At 45.1% G+C, this 22294-nt stretch overlaps 3 protein-coding genes across 4 annotated transcripts in view; 1 reads left to right on the plus strand and 2 right to left on the minus strand.

Annotated features, from left to right (window-relative positions):
• The first annotated feature begins 1225 nt into the window (after nucleotides 1–1225).
• On the plus strand, nucleotides 1226–11299 carry lhx5 (LIM homeobox 5). The gene is made up of 5 exons (XM_062484215.1): nucleotides 1226–1808; nucleotides 4162–4385; nucleotides 5594–5871; nucleotides 8994–9159; nucleotides 10856–11299. The coding sequence occupies exons 1-5, from the start codon at nucleotides 1636–1638 to the stop codon at nucleotides 11206–11208; spliced, it is 1194 nt and encodes a 397-aa protein (XP_062340199.1). The 5' UTR covers nucleotides 1226–1635; the 3' UTR covers nucleotides 11209–11299.
• Nucleotides 11300–12509: 1210 nt separating this feature from the next.
• Nucleotides 12510–21579, minus strand: LOC134039063 (cilia- and flagella-associated protein 251-like). Its single transcript, XM_062484813.1, has 8 exons — nucleotides 21420–21579; nucleotides 21031–21146; nucleotides 20594–20636; nucleotides 20234–20342; nucleotides 19912–20065; nucleotides 19540–19758; nucleotides 18774–19343; nucleotides 12510–12521 (listed from the first exon to the last, which is right to left on the minus strand). The coding sequence occupies exons 2-8, from the start codon at nucleotides 21070–21072 to the stop codon at nucleotides 12510–12512; spliced, it is 1149 nt and encodes a 382-aa protein (XP_062340797.1). The 5' UTR covers nucleotides 21073–21146; nucleotides 21420–21579.
• Nucleotides 21580–21662: 83 nt separating this feature from the next.
• fam169ab (family with sequence similarity 169 member Ab) overlaps nucleotides 21663–22294 on the minus strand; it is a 16239-nt gene continuing 15607 nt past the window's right edge. For both annotated transcript variants that reach the window (XM_062484076.1, XM_062484077.1), the window contains exons 5-6: nucleotides 22008–22179; nucleotides 21663–21907 (exon numbers count right to left, since the gene is read on the minus strand). In XM_062484076.1, coding sequence (XP_062340060.1) covers nucleotides 21678–21907; nucleotides 22008–22179 — 402 coding nt within the window. In that variant the 3' untranslated portion in view covers nucleotides 21663–21677. The remainder of the gene's footprint in view (nucleotides 21908–22007; nucleotides 22180–22294) is intronic.

Here is a 22294-nt window from a genome sequence, read left to right on the forward strand (position 1 = left end):
TTTCATTTCACACTATTCTGTGACCGATAATTAATTAAGTTTACATGGTTATGTAGCTACAATGTAATTGCAGTTATTGACAGGCCTATAGACAGACCGATGACAGTGGTCTACATCTAACACCACACAGTAATAATGTTATTTTTTTGTGTTGGTCTCAATATGTGAGAGGTAAAAAATATATATTTAATTTTACAAGATTGAACCTTAATGTAGTGCACTACTACCAGAGCCTTAGGCCTAACATGGGCAACATTTATTGTTATTTTCTAAATGTAGTCTTTCGTGGAATATTGTTATTCTGGCAATTCATAATTGTCTTAGTGATAATGTAAAACGGGTCAAAATTAACACCTACTTAAGTGAATCATTATGCTTGAACCAGTCGAGTCCTTCCCGCTAACGCATTAGTGTCTACATGATGTTTGCATTGCAGCGACCAACAAAATGAGTCCGAAAGTAAATATTGAAATTCCCTTCGATTGGTGGCTACTCTGTTAAACCATCGGGAGACCGGCCTCTCTCTATGGACGAGGCCAGGGTATCTTAATCCTATGCATTTCCCTGTAAATAGCCTTCTGCATTAGAAAGGACGCACAGCCCCCCTCCTATCCTCTATACACTGGCTCAGTACAATGCAGGGAAGTTTTGTAGCATTAGCTCTTGTTCAGAAAGACGACTCCTCTCCAATCCCATCCCATTCAGAGTCATTTAAGGCTGGTATTATTATGAGCCGGCCCTCCTATTGTAGAATGACTGACGAACGAATTGATCAGTAAATTCATTCAGGCCCCATTAAAAGGATGCCGGTCCTTATCCCGGGATATGTAGCATACTCCATTGGGCCCTGATCAGACTTAACTCTATGACAGTTTTTTGTCATGTAATTTTGGCATTAATTAGTGAATGACCCTAAAATGGCTATGGATACTAGCTTCATGCTGTGACACACACGTAGTCCAGAAGTAACGTGGGCGAGTTCATGACGCACAGTAAGATATTGTGGTTCCATAGTCTACATTTTTTGCCAGGCTGTAAAAATCTACCTTTAAATTTAAACCCAGGCTACAAGCATGGTTTAAGGTTAGTCTACGATTATTTGAAAGCGTAACCATAACAACTGTGCTCTGATTGGCCACCCAGGCACAGGAATTAACAAGAGCGTCATCCAATCTGAATACGGATGCGCGTTGCGCCTGCAGACCAAACCACAGTGATGCGAAAAGTGGCGACGTGAGGTGAGGCAAGGCAAGGAAAATAAGTGGACATAAAGCAATGATTTCAAAGGATTAAAAAGAAACGTAAAATTATTTGCATTCCCTATGCACAGTTTTTTTTCTGCGGAGGATAGGAAATGTGTCAATTTTACGCGAGAAGAAGCATTTGATGAGGTATCTAACCTCAGGATTCTGACAAGTGCTGGACAGTAAACAGGGCCAGGAGTACAATAACTTCCAGGGTTCTGCGTCTGCCTCTGAGAGGAGGGTTGAATTGACAACTGACGGAACATTCGCTTCTATAATTGTCCCCAAACCCGGAGTCAAGACGTTGTTCCGCGTAGAACCGGGTTGCCCCAGTCCGAGCAGCGGTGCCCGCGTGGGAAGGTCTGCACTCGGTCTCCTCCAGGGCAGCAACATGATGGTCCACTGTGCCGGGTGCGAGCGGCCCATCCTAGACCGGTTCCTACTGAACGTACTGGACAGAGCGTGGCATGCTAAGTGCGTCCAGTGCTGTGAGTGCAACTGTAATCTGACCGAGAAGTGCTTCTCCAGGGATGGCAAACTATACTGCAAAATTGACTTTTTCAGGTAAGGAACATTGGCTCGGGTAATGCGTAAATCGGGTTGCCAAAACACCTCAAATACATCAAGGATTAGTGGGCTACGCGGAGCTCTTTCATGAAGATTGTGTCACTCAGGATTTCTGTTTTCAAGGGAGTTTGAGGATTGTGGTTTCTCTCGTTATTGCCGTAAACAGTTGCTCCTATTTAAATGTCACTCACCGAATTGTTTACAAGAAGGTAGTGACAGTTCAAAGCGGATTTTGAAAATAACAAGTCAATAGATTTCCCCCGAAAACAAGTGCAAAGTCAAAGATGTGAATTAACATATCCTTTTTATTCAGGTGTTTTTTATTTTATGAAGAAAAAAAATCCACTTGCAACAAATGGCGTGTGAATGGTGTGTTGTCGATTCGAATAGACAAATAATCTAGAGACAGTCAATTAATTCAGTGTCAGACAAAATATCTGCAGTTTTAACCACAGTTTAATAAGAGACTTCCAATAATGTCATTATTTTAAATCATAAAAACAGAAAAGTTTCCATATTCGTAAATCAAACAATACATTCAGTGATAGGCCTACTATTGAAACGGATAGGCCTACAATAATTGGCCAGAATATTGGCCACAAATAGCCTATGAACCAACAAAACGGTCAGGTAACGTTGAAGGATGGTTTCTCTCAGAATTTGTTCATGAATTTGTTTCTCAACGTCTGTTTTCACTTTTGTTTGTTCCAACTGCTTTTAGATAAATATCCATTAAGCCTTCACAATTCCTAAAAGTGTGTCAATTAACTGACTGATAGGCCCAAATGTAAGCCCTTGTTTGTCGCACTCTTGCATCCTAGCAATTAGGTATGTGTCAGATTTTTTTTCCCCTAACAAATTGTTTAATGACATATAGGGCCCAGTATTCAAGCCTTTGTGTTAGTGCTGTTGGCCCCAAACGGCCTTGACCATCATATTAGCTGGGCCCCATCTAGCCGTGGATTTAAATGGACAGCCATTAGCCAGGCGAAACAGTAATCACTCTAATGTGTCCATTTGTTGTCTAAGTAGAGTTCTGCCCTTTCGCTGGGGGAGGCTTCGCCATACATGTGAAAGGGAAAGTAAAGCGATACCATTGCAAATGAGGAGACAGATTCGGTGTGGAATAAAGCTCGAAAAAAAGGGGGCTTGTCCTGATCACTCGCTGCTGTCCTTCTCCCCAATAACTGTCTCACAACTCCGACGTTGATTTAACTAAAGGCCAACGTGTACCAGTAAAACGTTTAAATAATTGAAAAAAAAATCAAATTGTAGCCTGTATATTTGTCTACCTGGGGCCCAGTGATGAGGAAAGAATGAAGCTCTCAGATTTGGCGAGGATTGGGCTCATGCTACGGTGGATTAATTCATTAAAATCACAGGGGAAATATATATATATATATATATATATATATGTATGTAAATAGAGTTATCTGGTTACAGTAATTTCCTAAATGATTATTCGCGAAAACCAAGAGTCTAAATGCCCGTATTTGTACCTAGCGTATGTCAAAATCAATTCATCATCAACCCGACATTTTAAGGGCGGTTCATTGTGGATTATGAAGATTTCCTTTCCTAAAATGTTCATATTATACTTAATCCTGTAATATTGGCCTGGTCACAATGTGTTGATTGTCACTAATAGTTATAGAGAAAGCCAATCAAAATTATTATTTAAATGGTCTCTCAATATTTGAAAGTGTTCTGGCGCAGGTGCATTGTTTGCTGCAAAACAGAGTTAATTGAAGGTTCAAAGAATCATTATTGACAATGGCAACACAAATATATTTTATAAATGTCATTTTCTTTTTTTTTTTCTTTCTTATCAACATTGAAATTGATAACAACTTTAATCATTATAATAGCCTACCAGTCATAATGATAAAATAAAAAGGCTGTTGGGCTAAAATACCAATTTTTTATATATTAACAACAATGGTTCCTCTTCCTATTCTTAATATTATTGTGATCATGATTGTTATTTTCATTAAATGCCTACGGCTCTAATTTAAATTAGCTGGCCAACATTGGGATATAGTGTGATAGAAGACTTATGTTCGAAGTATTCTTGTTGTAACTGCATTTGTCCATAGTGTTTTTTGTTTAAAAATACATTTTAAAATGTACCTGTTTTAAATTGCAACATGACTCATTATAATTACTTATAGGCCTATCATTATCGTTACTCAGTTCCGGGTTGTCGGTTAAGAATATGGGCTGCATGTTGGCCTAATATAGCAGGATTTGGTTTTTAAATACCACAAAATAAAATACCTGCTTGCTCTGCAATTTTAGAAGAATACTTTGAAGTTATCGTAATTGTTTTCTGATTTATTTCCCATTCCAGGCGGTTTGGCACAAAATGCGCTGGCTGCCTTCAAGGAATCTCACCTAGCGACCTCGTGCGCAAAGCGCGCAGCAAAGTGTTCCATCTCAACTGTTTCACATGTATGGTGTGCAACAAACAGCTATCCACGGGCGAGGAACTGTACGTCATAGACGAAAACAAATTTGTGTGCAAAGAAGATTACCTGACTTCAGGTGCTATAAAGGAAGTCAACTTGAATTCAGGTAACAATGCATTAATTGTGTTTATTCCATAAAATAATCATTGTACGTGCTTATTTATTTAGGCCTACATTTTGTAATAGCCTAAAGGTCACAGCTAGGTTATTGTTTAGATCTACATTTCAAAAAATGATTTCTGCATTTAGTGTATTCAGGCTCATGAATATCATTTGATCAGCCGAAAATTAAGCAAATTTGATGTGTTCGATCAATATCTTATTTCTCAAAATCAAAGGTATTTGATGAAATGGTTTCTAAACCATGGTTTCCAGCCTGTATCCATCGGATAATGCCTTAGGCCTTCGAGAGCCACACGTCCCACAATTCAGAACCATGGACAGGGGGGGTTGAGATCCCGAGGCCAAGGCCCCGGTGCACCTCAACCCCAACGCTGATATTTTCTTACATTCTTATGTGAGGTGTATTAACCCAAACAATAAGCTTTATTATTCAACCCGGTACAAATATACACCACAGTGGCTGTGAATAGGCTGAACCAAAACTACCACGTCACCTGGATGAGATCCAAATGTGCTCAAATCCTATATTTAATTTCTTACATTAAAAAAGATTGCTTGTAAATATTTGCAATCTCAAAAACGTCCTGATCCCGTGTAGACCTACACGAAGGCTGAGATCAAGCTATTTCCCCCCTCGTGTAGGATACTAAACCACCCCCTCCCTAACGCTGCAATTGGCCGATAGGACAGTGTTGTTAAATCTTTTGAAGATGTTTCTAACAAAGCATTGCAGCATAGCTGAGAGCATTTTTACTCTAGCCAGTCTTATCAAGGCTATACATTCTTGTCAGATGAATGGTTTAAACATCCCCTCCCATCGGACAATGACAAGCTGTTATCGTGCGCCGCAGAGGGTCCGTTGGGACGCGCGAGATAGTTAGCCTACCCTTTTTGTTACACGTTTCATGTATAATTTCTGTCTCATTATTCATATCCGCTACAGGGTCACAGGGACAACTTTTGTCGACCCGATTTTATATATTTTTTAAAAATGGTTGCCCTTATTGTAGGCTACACGGTGTGTTATAATTGCAATAAGCTATATTTAGCTGAATTCTAAATCGTTTAAAATGAGATGTCTGTGGCCTATGTGTCTCTTCAATCTTTATTAAGAAGTGATTAAGCAGGCGGTTAAACATAAAGCCCCTCGACACCTTCAGTGACCTTTCTGTTCTCTTCACCATTCCCTAGTGTCATCGTGTACCGACAGAAGTTTATCACCGGATCTTCAGGACCCGATACAGGACGACACAAAAGAGACAGACAATTCTACGTCATCCGATAAGGAAACGAACAATAATGAGAACGAGGAGCAGAATTCGGGTACCAAAAGACGAGGGCCACGCACCACTATCAAAGCCAAGCAACTGGAAACCTTAAAAGCGGCTTTTGTGGCAACGCCGAAACCCACCCGACACATTCGTGAACAGCTGGCCCAGGAAACTGGATTAAACATGCGAGTTATTCAGGTAACACTCAATAGCTTGTTTGATATTTGTTCTAGATTGTTTGTATTGTGCTACACCACCCAGAGAGAAGTCTAACATTTATATTTGAAGATGATAGATTGGCCCACATTTACCTTGGTGATCTGGCAATGTTATTTATTGTATTCAGGAGGACTGAAAAAACATAAGAATGAGAATAAGATATTTCTGTGGAATTAAATCGCAATTAATCGAACACTTACATATCCCATGGAGAGAGAAGTGTTAGGGTAATATTTTGAAATGATTAGGCCTATGGTTCTGAAAAATATAAAGGTGGATATAAAGATAAAAGGCTAAATATATATATATATATAAAATTTAAATACTATTTATTCTCAAGCTATTTATATTTGACCAAATAATCATCTTTTACCAAAAACCAAAATGTTTTTTGCACTCAGAGTTGATTGCATTTGTCAGTCTATAAAACTATAAAACTATTTTATTATAATGTGGAGGCTTTCTACCTGAGACACCATGGTCATAGATTATCAAGGTGTCTGCAGAAAATATATGCATTCCTCTATTATATTTATACATCTTTTGGAACCAAAGGCAAGTTTGCCACGTTTATGCAAGTTTGTACTGCACACAATCTATTAGAGAAGCTCTATGATAGACAGGTCCATTGATAAAGTAAGTCAATCTCTCTTGTCTAAGAAGGGTTGTTTGTTTTCTCTTCTTGTGTTGAGTTCACAGCCATCACATCATGAAACAATAACATCCCTTCTGTCCAGCTCAGAAAACAAGGCATCCTCTCTGCTGTCAAACTCTCACCCCCACATTGAATACTTCTGCTGCTCTATGCCAGATGCAAACACACACACACACACGTTCACACAAACTTGGTGTCTGGGTTAAAACTGTGTCAGGGTGATTAGCACCATCTCTACCAGCTCAGATGTGGCTTTTTGTGAGCTTACTGTAATTATCGCTGATTTCTCAAATTTGCATATCCTCCACTTGTTCTCCTTCACTTACAGCCTATACATCACTTCCTTTACGACCAGCCCAAAGCTTATACTGTAGAAACATAGCATCACCCTTGTCAGTGGATGTAGGTGTGCGTTTGTGTGTTTTTAATCCGCTTGCCTCTCGATAACACCGAATCCATCACGTTCATTTGTGATCATCAACAATGGAAAGCACAATGATGCATGGTGCCAAAATGGAGTCCTATTTCATCATCTCCTTTCTCATTTGTTGTGTGTTAACTGCGACTGCTCTCCACGCGGGGAGCCCTCTGGAGCCATGCCGGGGCTACAGCATGTGTGTGTAATCCCTAAGCAACGCTCTCTCAAGGGGAGCGAGAACATTTCCATAAAAATGTACCCTACAGTTAGACGATTGTTCTCAATAAGCAGGTGTCGCCTTTGCTGGTAGAGCATGGAGAGGAATGCCTAAGTGTTTTTGTGTGTGTGTGTTATTTGGTGCGTGTGTGTGTGTGTGTTTTTGTTAATCTCCAGCACAGTGGGTTTCTGCTTCTGGTGCAGCCTGGCTGGTGTTAACATACATCATTATGCAGTGAAGATGCAAAGCCATACAGGAATGTGTTTACAATGCAAAACTATTCTTTCATATGTTTCCTTTGTTCATCAACCATTTGATGTCTTCCTCTCTTGGTTGGTGGGATACCTGGCATGTTTAACAGAATCACAGTCGAAAAATTAATTATTTGTTATTTTCTGTGTTACTTTTAATTAGACCAAAGGGTTTCATGTCAACAACCTGAAAGTATCGTCCAACAAATACTCTGAACTTCAACACTGAATGTAGCCACAAGACAGCTTTACACGACTCAGAGTTAATCAAATAGCTAACTATTCCAGCCACCAAGCTGTAGCGTTTTATCAGGGCTGGAGATCACGAGAGGCCATTCAAAACAGCTTGTTTTGATCAGCTCTATTTATCGCTGCGCTGGTTTGACGTTGGGCTTCCTTGTCCCTGATTCATGTCCATGTTCCTGAACATTCCTCGTCTCTCTGTGATGTTTCGACACAGACACCTGCTCCTCCTGCCCCTCTCCATACAACCCCCCCATCCACACACCACCAATGGGCTCGGTCTCTATGAATGCCCACGCATTTCAGTGTTTCTTTATCGTCAGTTGGCTTCGAGAATATGCAATCATATCAAGGCACCCGTGTAGTGCTTGGAGTCATTTGTATCGATGTATCGGTGGGATCGTGGCAAGAGTGTTCCTAACGCGTTCATTCAGAAAGCCGGGGCGTCTTGGGACGTGACATAATGCATGGAATATTTCTCGATTATCCAAGCCAGTGATTACAGTTAGAGGAGAACAGGATCCTACTGGACATGTTCTGTAAAGAGGTAGCAGAGCAGCAGAAGGTAATCCAATTGACAATGGCATGGATAATGTACATACGGTTATTAAACAAAGACAAACATGTGAGAGAACACACAATAGCACAGCAACACAATGAGTAAAATAGCTCTTGTCTTGGCTGCTTGTCACAGACCCTTGAGATGGCCCATGGCCACATAGCCTACAATAAGTTAAGGTCTTAAAGTGAAGTCTAATTTCATTGGAGATTCGTCTTGATTTATCTTCATTAAGCCTTGGACTGGACTCTTATATTTCCATTTATTTTTTAACTCTCGGTGGTGTGTGTGTTATACAACCCCCGTACACATTGCTCTTGATTTTCTAAATCTGTCAATAGCTGCTGATTACATTTCTGTGAGGGGGGACTTTCTTGCAACGTTTGAACTAAATTGATTTTGAGTACGACCATCCCGATATAAACAAACCAAACAAACAACAACCCACGGACAACAACCTCTTCTCCTATTTCTCCAACCCCCCCCCCGACCCCACGTGAACCCCGCGTCTTTTGCATTGCATTTAGTCATTTAGCAGACGCTCTTATCCAGAGCGACTTACAGTAAGTACAGGGACATTCTCCCCCCCGAGACAAGTAGGGTAAAGTGCCTTGCCCAAGGACACAACGTCATAGGCAGAGCCGTGGATCGAACCAGCAACTTTCTGATTACTAGCCCGATTCCTAAACCGCTCAGCCACCTGACTCCTTTTTGAAAAGATGAATAACGGCTGCTCTGCCTTCTGTTCGGCCCGCTAGGTGTGGTTCCAGAACCGGAGGTCCAAAGAGCGTCGTATGAAACAGCTGAGTGCCCTGGGGGCCAGGAGGCATGCCTTCTTCAGAGGCCCCCGCAGGATGAGGCCCCTCGGGGGCCGCCTGGAGGACCCTGACATCCTGGGGCCCGGGGCCTACGGCTACTACGGAGGTAAGACCCTGGCGCTGGGAAGGCAGCCTCGCGGCAACGTGACGGCTGGGTGGTCAGAGAGGCCTTTTTGAGAGACACTGCTCTGGTGTGGTTGAGAGACCCTGTTCTGGCATTCGCAACAGAGTGTTTACATCACAGGGTGGATTTCGGTTACCACATGTAACGTTATATATTATTAATGAATAAATAATGGATGTTTGGATTGTTTGACAGTTTCAGGAGGGGATATTTCATTGATGTTTCATTCATTGGGATGATTATTCATTTGGGAAAGCTTGTTTGGGTTACTCTTTGATTGTCTGTTGATTTTATTTTCCTTCACAGTAATTAGATTAGCACATATTAATTTCCTGATAATCACATCATGTTTTGTTTGGGCTTCAAGCTTTTTCTTGTATTATTTGCTACTGACTGCTTTGTACATCTAAGCTCGAAATGAATCAATCGGGTCACAGAGATGTGTCTGAAGTGATTTTCTCTACATCCCATGGAAAGTTACCAGAAAGCGGATGGGATTCTCCTTAGACTAAACCAGTTGGCCATGTGTGTGTAGGCATAGCAGCAGACAGGCCCTTTCCTCTTAAGAGACTGAGGAGTCGGCGGAGAAGAGCTGAAATGCACCGTGCGTCTCAGAGTGCTGATCCTGGATCAGGACTGTCCGTAGACTCTCAGCCGGATCTGGAAAGCAGGACTGATCCCGGATCCGCCCTTCTGCTCTCAGACTGTCTGTGAATGCGGGCCTGGGCAAGCGGGGCGCACTCAGAACGATAAGACAAAAGGCATCTGTCTTCTGGCGATCACACGAACACGCTGGGCGGCGGAGGTTGTTCCTGTGAGCGTACGCTTGTCGTCGTCGCCATGAAACATTATCGGTTGGGATTTGATAGACACTTTGAGAGATGCATTGTCTGCTAGTTCCTGAATGGCTCGTGGTGTTGAAGTCGAATTAAAATGGAATCTTGAAGGTTAGAACACAGAGAGAGCAAGAGGAGAGAGAGAGAGAGAGAGAGAGAGAGAGAGAGAGAGAGAGAGAGAGAGAGAGAGAGAGAGAGAGAGAGAGAGAGAAAGAAAGAAAGCAATAAAAGAGAGTGAAAAAGAGAGAGAGAGCGAAAGAGAGTGTAAGGGGAGGACAAAACCTTCATCCCTCTCTTCCAGCGCCCTCCCTTCTCTCAGCGTGTCTCTTTTCACACTCTTTTGTGTTGCGGCAGCATTGGGGAGTCTGCTCTCCTTTATTACTGCTCCCTCCATCCTTCTGTTCGTCTGCTGCAAGGAAAAAGGGAGGCTGGGTGTGTGTTTCTGTGTGTGTGTGTGTGTGTGTGTGTGCGTGTCAGGGTTATTCTCACACCCCTCTCCTCTGCCCCCCCCTCGCAAACGCCCCAGGTCTATTCTTGAGGTCTGTTAAGCTAGCAGGGTTCTGTTTGTGTGACTCCATAATTAGCTTGTTTATTTTGACTTCTAGTAGAGAGGGAATTGAAGTTTGTGAATGTCATGCCGGTTGCCCACTCTCATTATCGCAATCTTTCAGATAGAATTGGTGTGAATATGTAAAGCTTTTATGCTTGTGCAACTGTAATCAGGTTGAGAATACTGAAAATAGTTCTCCATGCTGACAGATTTGTTAGTCAGTGTCGTTTTCCTCTCCAACAGTCACAGCAGATCCTGACTCTCTGTTCTCCTCCCTCCCCCCTTCCCACAGAGTACCAGGGCGACTATTACGGACCAGGGAGCACCTACGACTTCTTCCCCCACGGACCTCCCTCCTCGCAGGCTCAGTCCCCGGCAGAGTCCCCTTACATCCTGGGCTCCGGCCCCGGAGGCATGGAGGGCTCCGTGGCGGCCCACCACCCAGACGACCAAAGGTTCACGGACATGATCTCCCACGCAGACACCCCCAGCCCCGAGCCGGGCTTACCCAGCTCCATGCAGCCCCTCCCAGGGGAGACGTACGGCGGGGGGCCCAGTCCTCCCTTCTCCCTGGCCAGCAACTCCAGTTACAGCGCTCCCATGTCTCACCCCGGGCAGGAGATGGGGGAGACCACTGTGTGGTAGAGCTGGGGGGCGGGTGGTACCACCACAGGCCTCTGCTCCAGTCCTACTCCATACGTTCAGGAGAAGAATTGAGAATTCAGGTTGCGGATTGAAAAAAGTGCCACTTCTTGTATAAAAAAAAACCCACACAAAAAACAACTAACAAACAAACAACAACAAAAATATTCCATCAACATTTTTTTCTTAATTTCATGAGCTGAATTTCAATCCCCTTTCCGAGCTGTTGTGTTTGAGATGGAGCAGAGCCCTGATGCCGACAGAGACTTGGATGGAGGGATGAGGCAGTCTGCTGGAAATCTGAACTGTACTGGTGCCTGCTGCCTCCGTATCGTCCCTCGAACCTCAACAGAAACAGCCCCCCCACCATCTCCACCCCCCTCTGGGAGTGTGACACTGGGCCTGTCCCTTCCACCTCACCATCTCCCACCCGCCCAAAAACAGTGGAAGGATCCATTAATGAACTAAGGACACGCTTCATTTTGTGATAGAGGTCAGATACTGAATGTAAGCCAAAAGAGTAAATCCTCTATCTGGTCTATTGTTTCCAGTCATGTTTTACACAGTTTCAAACCAAAATAACGATTGTTGATTTTTGCTTTGTGTGTTAGCTCCTCTGCTAATTGGCCTCTCTGGCCGCCGTACGGCAGGATAGGTTTCTGGATCGGGGAATCTGGGTCTGCCAACCTTAGGGAGGATTTCTAGGAGCCTTTGTCTGTCCCTCTGCCCAACACACACTCTTCCTAACACACACACACACACTCTCTCTCGCACAGTCTTCAACACTTCACAACCATCGACTCCCAAAAAAAGTATACCTCGATCTCAATCTCTATGGTTATTCAGAACAAATACATATCGAAGGTTTATACTTACACACACACACGTCAATGCCAACCCCATCCCCCAACACACACACGCGAGCAAGCAAAGGGCCAGACACACAATCACACCAACACGCACACACACACACACACACACACATACACTCATACACGTACACACACACCCCACACATACCGTTCCCTGATTATGGCTCCCTCACACAGATCCTTCCATGTAGACGTCCCCGACAGCCCCCTCTCTCTCCACAATACTTCACCTGACCTTCCCTTTGTCGCTGTCCCTTTAAAAAAAACATGTTTTAATGGAAATGATTTTCAAAAGAACATTGAACACATAATGGAGAATCTCCTTCAACAGCTGAGGTCTTCTTCTTCAATAGGGAAAAAAACAAAAGGAGGGGACAGGCAACATCTGTGACTTACTGCCGTCTGCGTGGAGCGATCGGCGCCATCTATGGGTCACGTGGGGAACTGCAGGGGGAGACAGCAAGGCAGAGGAAACACAGTTTACAATCCTTGCGTGGTAACTCTTCTAGTCTGGAGCCAACAAGCCTTGGGTGTATAGGCTTAGTTATGCAGAGCTCTGAATAAAAGGCATTCTATTACCACGACTGTAGACAGTGAACCTCACAATGCACTTCATAAAATTAAATTCTCAAGGTTGAGGTGTGAGGGCCAAGTGGATTCCTATTGTCCCAATGTGCAGACGAATAAAGAAAGTTACTTATTGTTAAAGCAGCCTTGTAAAACTGTCAAAGTAATGCAGTATCATTCCCCAATACAATAACCCAGGGTCTCCTTGGCTATTGAAAGGTTGAAATTATGGGTGCAAAAGCCCCGCTCTGCCAAAGTAGAGAAAAAGTGTCCGTATTGAGCCAACGCGATACAAATCGAATCAAATGTGATTTGTAGAGCCCTCTTTACAAGCAGAGGGCTTCACTTATGGCACGGAGAAGGAAACCTGGGACTGGAGCTGGTCAGGAAGGGATGGAGGAACTCTGCATGGTCCATCACAGGAGACCCATGTCCACGTTAGTGACTGATACAATAGGAAGCACAAGCAGTCCTGCATCTGCATTTTGTATACCATTTCAGTGGCCAGTCATGTAATACATACTATTATCTATCATTTTGTCCACTCTGGGTTTCTGTCTGATTGTGGGGCGTAGAAGTTTCATTTTAGACAGATCGAGGTTTCTCCTCAATGTAAAATGAAGCTGGAACATGTGTGGGTGTGTTTGTGTGCTTGCTTTGCGTGTGTGTTTGTGGTACGTATGTGTGTTTTTGTGGTACGTATGCGTGTGTTTGTTGTGTGTATGTGTGTCTGTGTGTGTATTTGCTGGGTGTGTGTGTGTGTGTTTGTACATGAATGCATTAAGGATTAAGGGACAGAAAGGGTACTAGGGTGCTGCTGTTTCAATGTAAATATTACTGATAATAAAAGTCTCCTCTTGCTATACGGGCACTACTTGACTTTATCAAAAACAACTTGTGAATTAAACGCCGAAAAACAACACTCATAGTTGCGTGCTTTCTACAATATCACAACACAATATTATCATCCCTATTCATACTCGTCATTTCGGTGAACTATCCCTTTAAGTAGATCCACAGGAGAGACATAGCCGGGGTCAGAGTCTTATCCCGGATTCATCCCCTGTCCTCTGTGTTTAGATCCAGGCCCTGCCCCGCAATGCTCATTAGGTGAGGAGGAAGCGTGGAACTGACTTTGGATCCAAGCCTTGAGGCAGCTTCCCCAGCCTGGTGGTGGCTTACAACCCCCAGCTCGCCCCCTCTGTCACCTCCTTATCCCCCCCCTCCTCTGGCTCCCAGTTCAGCCTCCCTCTGAGGGGACAGGTGGGTCGACGCTGGCCCAGGTCTGCACTCATTTTCCCCCTGACTGATTTTAATGTAAAGGGTAATGTGAGAGGAGACCCACGTGGTTGCGCGCGCTCACGCACACACACACACGCACAGGCGCACACACACACACACACACACAGGCACACAGGCACACACACACAGGCACACGCACACACACACACTCCACAGCGGTAGACGTGGTCCTCGCCTTCCGCTGGTCCATTACCGGGGAGCGCTCCATTCTCTTTATTTATTCCTTCTCTCCTCTGTTTAATCCCCAGAGTCCTTCCGCTCGGAGAAAACACAGGCCTCCATCTCTCCATCTCTCTCTCCATCTCTTTCTCATCTCTCTCTTTCTCATCTCTCTCTCCCTCGCCCCTCTCTTCCTGCGTAGAGAGGGCAGCAGCAGAGAGCACAGGAAGCAGCCCACTCTATAAGAGACTCGACAAATAATACTGTAAAGTGTCGTACGTGGATACACACACACGTGCACACGCACACACACGCCTGTCCCGAGGGCCTTGAGACCAACCTGCCTCTACAGGAACACATACCCTCAATAACCTTCACCTTCTTTACACCCTCTAGCTCTGTTTATCACAAACTCTCTCTATTTCTCTGTGTCTCTCTATCTCTCTCTTCTTGACTCTCTCACGCACACACACACACGCGCGCAGACGCCAAAGCCCATTAACAGTGTACTTCTTTTGTAATGGATTTGCTTGCTCTGCTGCTGTGGGAGAGAGGAGAGACCTGGTGTTGGTGTGTTATAAATCACCTGCTTGTTCCCCCAACCCCCCCCCCCCACACACACACACACACACAAACACACACACACACACACACCATTGCTTCCTATCAGCATTGTTATACTGTGGTTCCCAATCACTAACCCCAGTGCAAACACACTGACACACACACACACACACATAACACACACAGTCCCTTCATTCCACCCCCCCCCCCCCCACCCTCCCATCATTGCCGCCTGAGGCGGGGAAATCCTATTACCCTATGAAGAGGAGGAACACATCATTAATTACAAACACACACACCCAGACACACACAAACGTGTCAGTGGCAGGCTTAATCAGGCCAAACTGCTGACACGCACACACACACACACACACACCGTCAAAGTAAATGAGAGTTAAGACCGGCTCACTGGTCCACCCACCGAAAATACAAATAAACAGGGTTCCTCCATTGAATAGCATGGGAAGAGCACATCCCTTTAACTGCAGCACTTAAGACAACTGACGATTAAAACTCTGGGGGGTTTCTGAGTGTGTGTGTCACACACACACAAACACACAACACACAAACACCATATCCATCTCTCTCACACACCCAAACACACACCTAAATACACAAAGCCACGCACACTCTCTCTCTCTCACATACACACACACACACTTCCGTTCAAAGGGGCAATATGACACGATGCATGTGGAGGAGTGAAGATGAGCCAAGGATATCTCTGTGGAGAGCTCGTAGGACTGGCAGATTTGGACCTGTCACCGTGACACACACACAGATTTATGCCTCCACCCATCAGCTGCTCCAAGGTTTAACAGATATATGGATGCTATCAAATGACGTACGCGCGCCGTAAAATCGGGGCAGATCGTGAGGTATATCATGTGCAGCCAGTGATGCCATGTACAGTTTATGCTGCAAATCAGTTGAAAGCCATGGATCTCACACATACAACCGACAGGATCACAATACTTTGTATTGTGTAGTTTGTCGTGTTTTCTGTGAGGCAACCAGCAGACGTCATCACTATTATACCTGAGATGACAATGAGTTAATGACAAGGGAAGTTGTTTCAGTAGAAATATTTATTGACCACAAGGATATCACAGATTGTAAATTGCTCTGAAAGATTATTCCCCACCTCAAACAGTACAGAAATGTAACTACTTTTAAAAACATGGCATTACATATAGAATTAAACTCTACGTTAGGATTGATGTACAGTGTGACAACAGATCCTTCTAGAAGAACATTAAAAAAAAAATCCAATCCACTGATTATGTCAACTGGTGGAATTTAATTACTTCCCAGCCATGATCGCACACAACAATCTTCTAGGAGGTCTGGTGTCAAGGCAACCTTGCAGTTTCGACCCATATCCACACGTTAAAAACACAGACCTCTAACTGTGACCTTGACCTGAGGGACTGACCTGGACCGAAGAGTGAGTGTGTGTGTGCGTGGCGGCGGCAGCCACCAGTCTGTAGGGCTGCAGCCCCAACACTGGCACAGAGCCATAGCACCACCATGTGGCTAGTGACGGTACAGCAGGAGAGAGATCAACACCATGACAACATTGGCTCCCTCTGCAGTTAAAGTCAAGATTCTGTCGAGTTCCACAGTAGCGTAGTAAGCGACTGATTCAAACGCAGCTCGTTCTGGGGTCCTGGGTTTGGAGCAAGACATTGAGATCCGTTTCGTCTCTCTGAAAGTGTTAGTGTTCAGAACAGTCTTCCCAGTTACGAAGACGTTTGTGGGCACAACTTTATTGGAGGACAATTCAAAACACACTCTCAAACACAGATGGAGAAGTCAAACACAAACTTAAAAAGGTCTCTCCATACCGTTTTAAGCTGAGGACGCATTAAAACCAGTAAACCCATTTCCGCAAGTTAATAAAACAGAGGAAAAGAAGATAAAATAACATTACATTCAATACATGGGGATAAATAGAATAGCATCTTCAGTCGCCACACAGGGTAAATCATACTGCTCTAACCTGCTTCTCTTAACCCTCGTGCTGCCTTCGGGTCACATGACCCAAAGGTTCATAACGAACCATCATTGTGTTTACCCAATTTTACCCAATACAAAAACAAATAAAAATACTTTTCTTTTAACCTTCGCAATGTGGGGGGTCTGAGACAGCCCGACGGTTAAAAGAAAATGCTTCACTTTGTTTTTGTATGCGGTAAAGTTGTCGCAATACGACGGTGGGTCACAATGACTGATGGGTCAGAACGACCCGAGGAGAACACAAGGGTTAAGAGAAGCAGGTTAGAGCAGTATGATTTACCCTGTGTGGCGACTGAAGATGCTATTCTATTTATCCCCATGTATTGAATGTAATGACCCCCCACATTGCGAAGGTTAAAAGAAAATTATTTTTATTTGTTTTTGTATTGGGTAAAATTGGGTAAACACAACGATGGTTCGTTATGAACCTTTGGGTCATGTGACCCGAAGGCAGCACGAGGGTTAACAGGTCTTCCCCCACAAGCACTTGTCTGCTTCTACCTGTCCTTGTCTGAAGGAGAGGACCCGAGGATAGGACGTGTCGTTTTTGTACGACAGGGCAAATAAGTGAATCTAAAGGAGATTCATTCAGAGAGTATTCAGGATACTACGTGGGTCATTACATAGATAACACATTTTTGGTCAACAAACGACTTCGGTATCAAAACGCTGTGGGGTGATTATTTGGAAAATAACCATAGCCATTTCAACCCACCATTTCCTGTAATACGGAGGATATCCCCTTAACACAACAAGTTATGGGATTCTAACTAAACTTAAGAATTTAATCTTTCAGCATGGACTCATTTCGCATCATCATTTCATGTGCATGACTCAATATACCCTCCAAGAATTACACCCTAGTATTGATCATCAAGTATTGATAAATGTCTATGTTATTTTAATAATATAACTTTTGCTATTCAACAAGTGTATTTTCCATGAAAGCACTGTATTTCTATATAAAAAATAACACAATATATAAATAGTTCTGATATAATAACTTATTAAACAGCTATTGTATTCAGTGAAATCTAAATCTTATCAATCATATATCAAGTATATTTGATTATGTCCATAACCATGAATTATCTGGTAATATCTGCACCATTACATTTTATTACCAATATGCATCTTCCTCTTCCAAATACGTAAACAAATGTAATTATTCAATATTGATTGTGTCTATATAGGTGTATATATCAATATGTGTGTGTGTGTGTTGTATTGTGGAGCCTACATATATCCATGATTCATTCACAGCCTTTGAACAAAGAAAATCTATAACAACACCTTTCAGCACATCTAGAATCTATTTTACACTTTGAGATGCAAAGTTAAGTGTTCTCTGAAACACAAATGAAGCTCAAAACTAGTATCTGGGTAGCATTTGTTTGGGAAACAAGTCATCAGTGCTCTGTCTAATAAAAACTGTCACCTCTACTGAACTAAACGGTCCACTTCAAAGCCAAACCGTCCATTCTGTAATAGTGACTTTTGTAGTAACTAAACCTAAACTGGAATAATCAGTAATCAGTGAAATTACAGTAACTTCAAACTATTAAAAAGGTTTGGCAAATCTCAATACCAAACAAATGGATTTCTCAGAAGGTAGTAAATAGAAAACAAAGAACTTCACAGTAGCTTAATGCATCAGTCATGCTATGCGATAAAATGAAAGAGTACAAAAAAACATCTATCTACACTAAATAAGATTGAACAGAAGATATCTTAAAACTTTGTGTTACTTAGAAAACAGCCCCTTTTTCAAACACCCAGTGCTATACGTGGGTGTCATTTTGTGTGTAATCTACGAGTGTGCGTGTGTGTGCATGTATGTGTGTATGTGCGTGTGTGTGTCTGTACGTGTGTGTGTCTGTGTGTGTGTTTGTGTGCGCGTGCTCAGGTCTTGCTACGTCGTTTGCCTTTGGATTTGGATGGAGACTTCACGGCTTTGATCTTCCTCCTCAGCGCTCTCTGATCTACTACAGGAGGCTCCTCCTCCTCCTCCTCTTCCTCCTCCTCCTCCTCCTCCTGGATTAAAGTGTTTTCCCCCCCAGCATGGGCGTCATCCTCAATTGTCACAGCCTTCTCCTCCTCCTCCTTCTCCTCCTCCTCCTCGTTGACCTCCGTGACCTCAGAGTCTCCGCCCTCAGCTGGCGCTTGGCTCAGTCTCTTGGATTGGCGTTTAGCCGCCCGCCTGGCCCCCCTGCCCCTTGCTGCCCCAACATCCCCCGCATCATCCTCCCCCTCCTCCCCCTCCGTGGTGACGGCCTCTCCTTCCGCCTCCATCTTTTCCTCCTGTTCTGCCACCTCCCCCTCCCCCCCCCCGTCCACCTCCCCCTGTTCCCCCTCCTCCTCCGGGGGCTGGTAGGACAGCTCTGCTACCCCGACGAGGAGCACTGCCTCCCCGCTAGAGTCGGCTGGGCCGCTGTCCTCCTTTTCCTCCTCCATGGCAGGAGCCTCCTGGGGCGTCGCTGGCTCCTGAGAGGCTGGAGGTTCCTCCCCGGATTCCTCAGGACCCTCCCCAGGTAGAGAAGCCCCTTCTGGGGCAGGGGGAGCTGTCAAGGGAGCCTCGATTGGTTCTTCTTCTGACAAGGGGGGTGATTCTGCCTCTGCTGTCGGTGACTCCACTGGGGCTGCATCAACAGTGTCCTGAGGGGGACAATAGAGACTTATGAAATTCAGGGTATTCATAGAATGTATTTTTTTGTACACTGCATGACAGAAAGTTTTGAAATAGTTTGAGTCTGCTCCTCCTCCAGGATTGTTGACTTTAAAATCGAGTATTTTAGTGACGTGTTTCCATCCTTTCACTCAAATTTGTTGAGTCATTAAAGTTTGAACATACCATATCCTTGGGCACTTCCTCCTCTTCCTCCTTCCCCCCCTCCATCTCCACATCCTCTTCTGCCGCGCCGTTCTCCAAAGCACTCTCAGGCTGCCGATTATCTTCCTGTTCCACTCCCTTCTTCCCCTCCTCCTCCTCCTCCTCCTCCTGCTCCTCCTGCTCCTCCTCCTGCTCCTCCATCAGGTCATCCGTCAGCTCTCTATTCACCTCCTCCACCCCCTGAAAAGACACAGAGACGTGGACGTCAGCAAGGTCTGCTGTCATGGCAGTTCTGTTGTCATGGCAGTTCTGTTGTCATGGCAGTTCTGTTGTCATGGCAGTCCTGTTGTCATGACAGTTCTGTCTCTATAAGGTCCCCAGATTGTCTCCTACCAGGGCTGGGCGCCCCAGGGCGGGGGCCTCTTGCTTCTCTGGGGCCGCAGGGCCTTCTGCCTCCACAGGACCTGGGCACTCCTTCTCCTCCCCCTGTCCGTCCCCCTCTGTTGCCATGGCAGTGGCCTCTGTGTCACCTTCCTCGTCCTCCAACCTAAACAAATCAGTCAAAGCTTCAGGTTCATGACAGGTTGTGCGAAAGTTAGCAGGTAAAAATAAAGCTGACTTAGCCAAGTTTTGCAATGCAGTCCGGGTTTTGCCAACAACAACAAGGAAACATAAAGCGTGAGTGTGTAGGTGGTTTGGTCCCAGGTTCTCTGACCTGCTCATCTTGGGCTGATGGCTCTCCTCCAGGTCCTCCGTCTGATCTCTGTCACGTTTCTTCCCCCCGCTGCTCCTCGTACGAGTCGACACCGGGGTCTCCTCCAAGTCTGGAGAGGGAGGGAGGGGTGGAGGGAGGGAGGGAGGGAGAAAGAGAGAAAGAGGGAGACGAGAAGATGAAGGAAAGCACAGCTGACTTTCAGGTGTGTGTGACTGGGCAGCACAGGTGTGTGTGACTGGGCAGCACAGGTGTGTGTGACTGGGCAGCACAGGTGTGTGTGACTGGGCAGCACAGGTGTGTGTGACTGGGCAGCACAGGTGTGTGTGACTGGGCAGCACAGGTGTGTGTGTGAGTATTTACCTTCAACAAGCTTGAGATGCTTATTCACCACTATGATATCCTCCTGCAATTACAAAACATGAATATTTCATTAACTCAAACTCTATAGTGAACGCACATAATATTAACTTATCCAGCCACTCAAAGAGCGTGAGACAGAGAGAGAGAGAGACAGAGACAGAGAGAGACAGAGAGAGAGAGATAGAGAGTGAGGGGGAAGAGACTGACATACAAAGAGAGAGGAAACAGAGAGGGAGAGACAGCAGGAGATAGACCCGAGAGAGAGACCGAGAGAGAGAGAGACAGAGACAGACAGAAAGGGAGAGAGACATGCAGGCAGACAGGCAGAGAGACAGGCAGACAGGCAGAGAGAGAGACTGGAAGACAGAGAGAGAGACAGACAGACATACAGAGACAGGCAGGCAGACAGGCAGAGAGAGACAGACAAAGGGACATACAGTGATGTCCAGACAGCTGAGGTTTGTGTCTCCGTCTTCCATCTTCTGGCTGTCCAGGTCTCCTGTCAGCGGCGTTAAACCATGGTCTCCATTGGCTGTAGCCAGGGGCTGTGAGACTGCGTAAAGAGTGACAGGACAAACAGGCCAATCAGGAGTCACGAAAGGAGTGACATGTCACCTTGGGATGTCTCCATGTACCAATCAGATGGATCCCTGTCCTGTTCTCCAAGCGCTCACACGTTATCAATACACAAGCAAGCTCATGAATCAAAATGTTTGCACTGAAATTGTATTCAGCATGTCACTAAAGGTCAACATGACCAGCCAGCACTGCACGCTTGCTGAATGTCCTCCTCGCTCGGCGTCACCCATGTTTCCGTTCGTGGTACCTTTCAGTCTGAGGTTCCTCAGCTTGCCAGCCACGCTCTCTCTCTGGTAGGGCCCCCCGACCCCCTCCACCACCCACAGCAGGTCCTCGTCAGCAGGGTATCGACTCAGGTACTTGCTGCACACTGGAGGGAGGGGGGTGGGGGAAACGGTCGGTAAAACACAACCTCACCAACTCAGGTCACCCTTGGTCTTGAGATGACCATGTATGAATGTGCAACAGGGTTCCAAGGAGAAAAGCTAGCAAGTTTTTTTCTTTGTCAGCTGAGAAGCTGTTTGTGCTGCAGTCTGAGACAGAAGGGATACCTGCCTTTGTACATGGGGATGGAAAGTGGGTATTTCAAGCCCAGCTGGTCCTCTTTAAAAGAGTCCACTAAGTCCTCCAGCATCTCCAGGCCATGGCCGTTTCCACGGTGACACTTCCTGATGAAGATGGAGTCCATGACAGGAAGCTGGTAGCACTGGGTCACGAAGTGATTGCACAAGCTGTCTATAGCGAGAGGAAAACAGGCGTCGGTAAACATCACCGAACAACGATTCACAGAAGACCCGGAGGAGATCTTTCCCTGATGCGTCTCCCTGAACCAAACCTTTGGGTTTGACTGAGTAGAACCCCGCTGCCTGTCCGTCCTTCCACAGGATCTTGGCGAAGTCATGCTGGCTGTGGCAGAGGAAGGGAATCTCAGGCCCCTCCATCTCACTGACCCGGTATACGATACGGTTCAGGACATACAGAACAATCCTCTCCACAACACTCCTGACCTGGGAAACACAAAACCACAGCGATCACAGCAGGTCACACACACACACACCGCCCGTACGAGTGTGTGTGTGTGTGTGTGTGTGTGGGGGGGGGCATGTATCCTCCTGGATACAC

Source organism: Osmerus eperlanus, chromosome 18 (genome assembly GCF_963692335.1).
Source record: "Osmerus eperlanus chromosome 18, fOsmEpe2.1, whole genome shotgun sequence".
NCBI lineage: Eukaryota > Metazoa > Chordata > Actinopteri > Osmeriformes > Osmeridae > Osmerus > Osmerus eperlanus.

What these genes read in the sequence shown, in the direction of transcription:
- lhx5 (XM_062484215.1), top strand. Translation starts at nt 1,636, where the DNA reads ATGATGGTCCACTGTGCCGGGTGCGAGCGGCCCATCCTAGACCGGTTC. An exon ending in TAAACATGCGAGTTATTCAG is followed by an intron (nt 5,872 to 8,993) that starts GTAACACTCAAT and finishes TCGGCCCGCTAG; the next exon opens with GTGTGGTTCCAGAACCGGAG. An exon ending in GGCCTACGGCTACTACGGAG is followed by an intron (nt 9,160 to 10,855) that starts GTAAGACCCTGG and finishes CCCTTCCCACAG; the next exon opens with AGTACCAGGGCGACTATTAC.
- LOC134039063 (XM_062484813.1), bottom strand. Translation starts at nt 21,072, where the DNA reads ATGGAAGACGGAGACACAAACCTCAGCTGTCTGGACATCACT. An exon ending in TCAGCTGTCTGGACATCACT is followed by an intron (nt 20,637 to 21,030) that starts GTATGTCCCTTT and finishes TTGTAATTGCAG; the next exon opens with GAGGATATCATAGTGGTGAA. An exon ending in AGGAAGTGCCCAAGGATATG is followed by an intron (nt 19,344 to 19,539) that starts GTATGTTCAAAC and finishes TGTCCCCCTCAG; the next exon opens with GACACTGTTGATGCAGCCCC.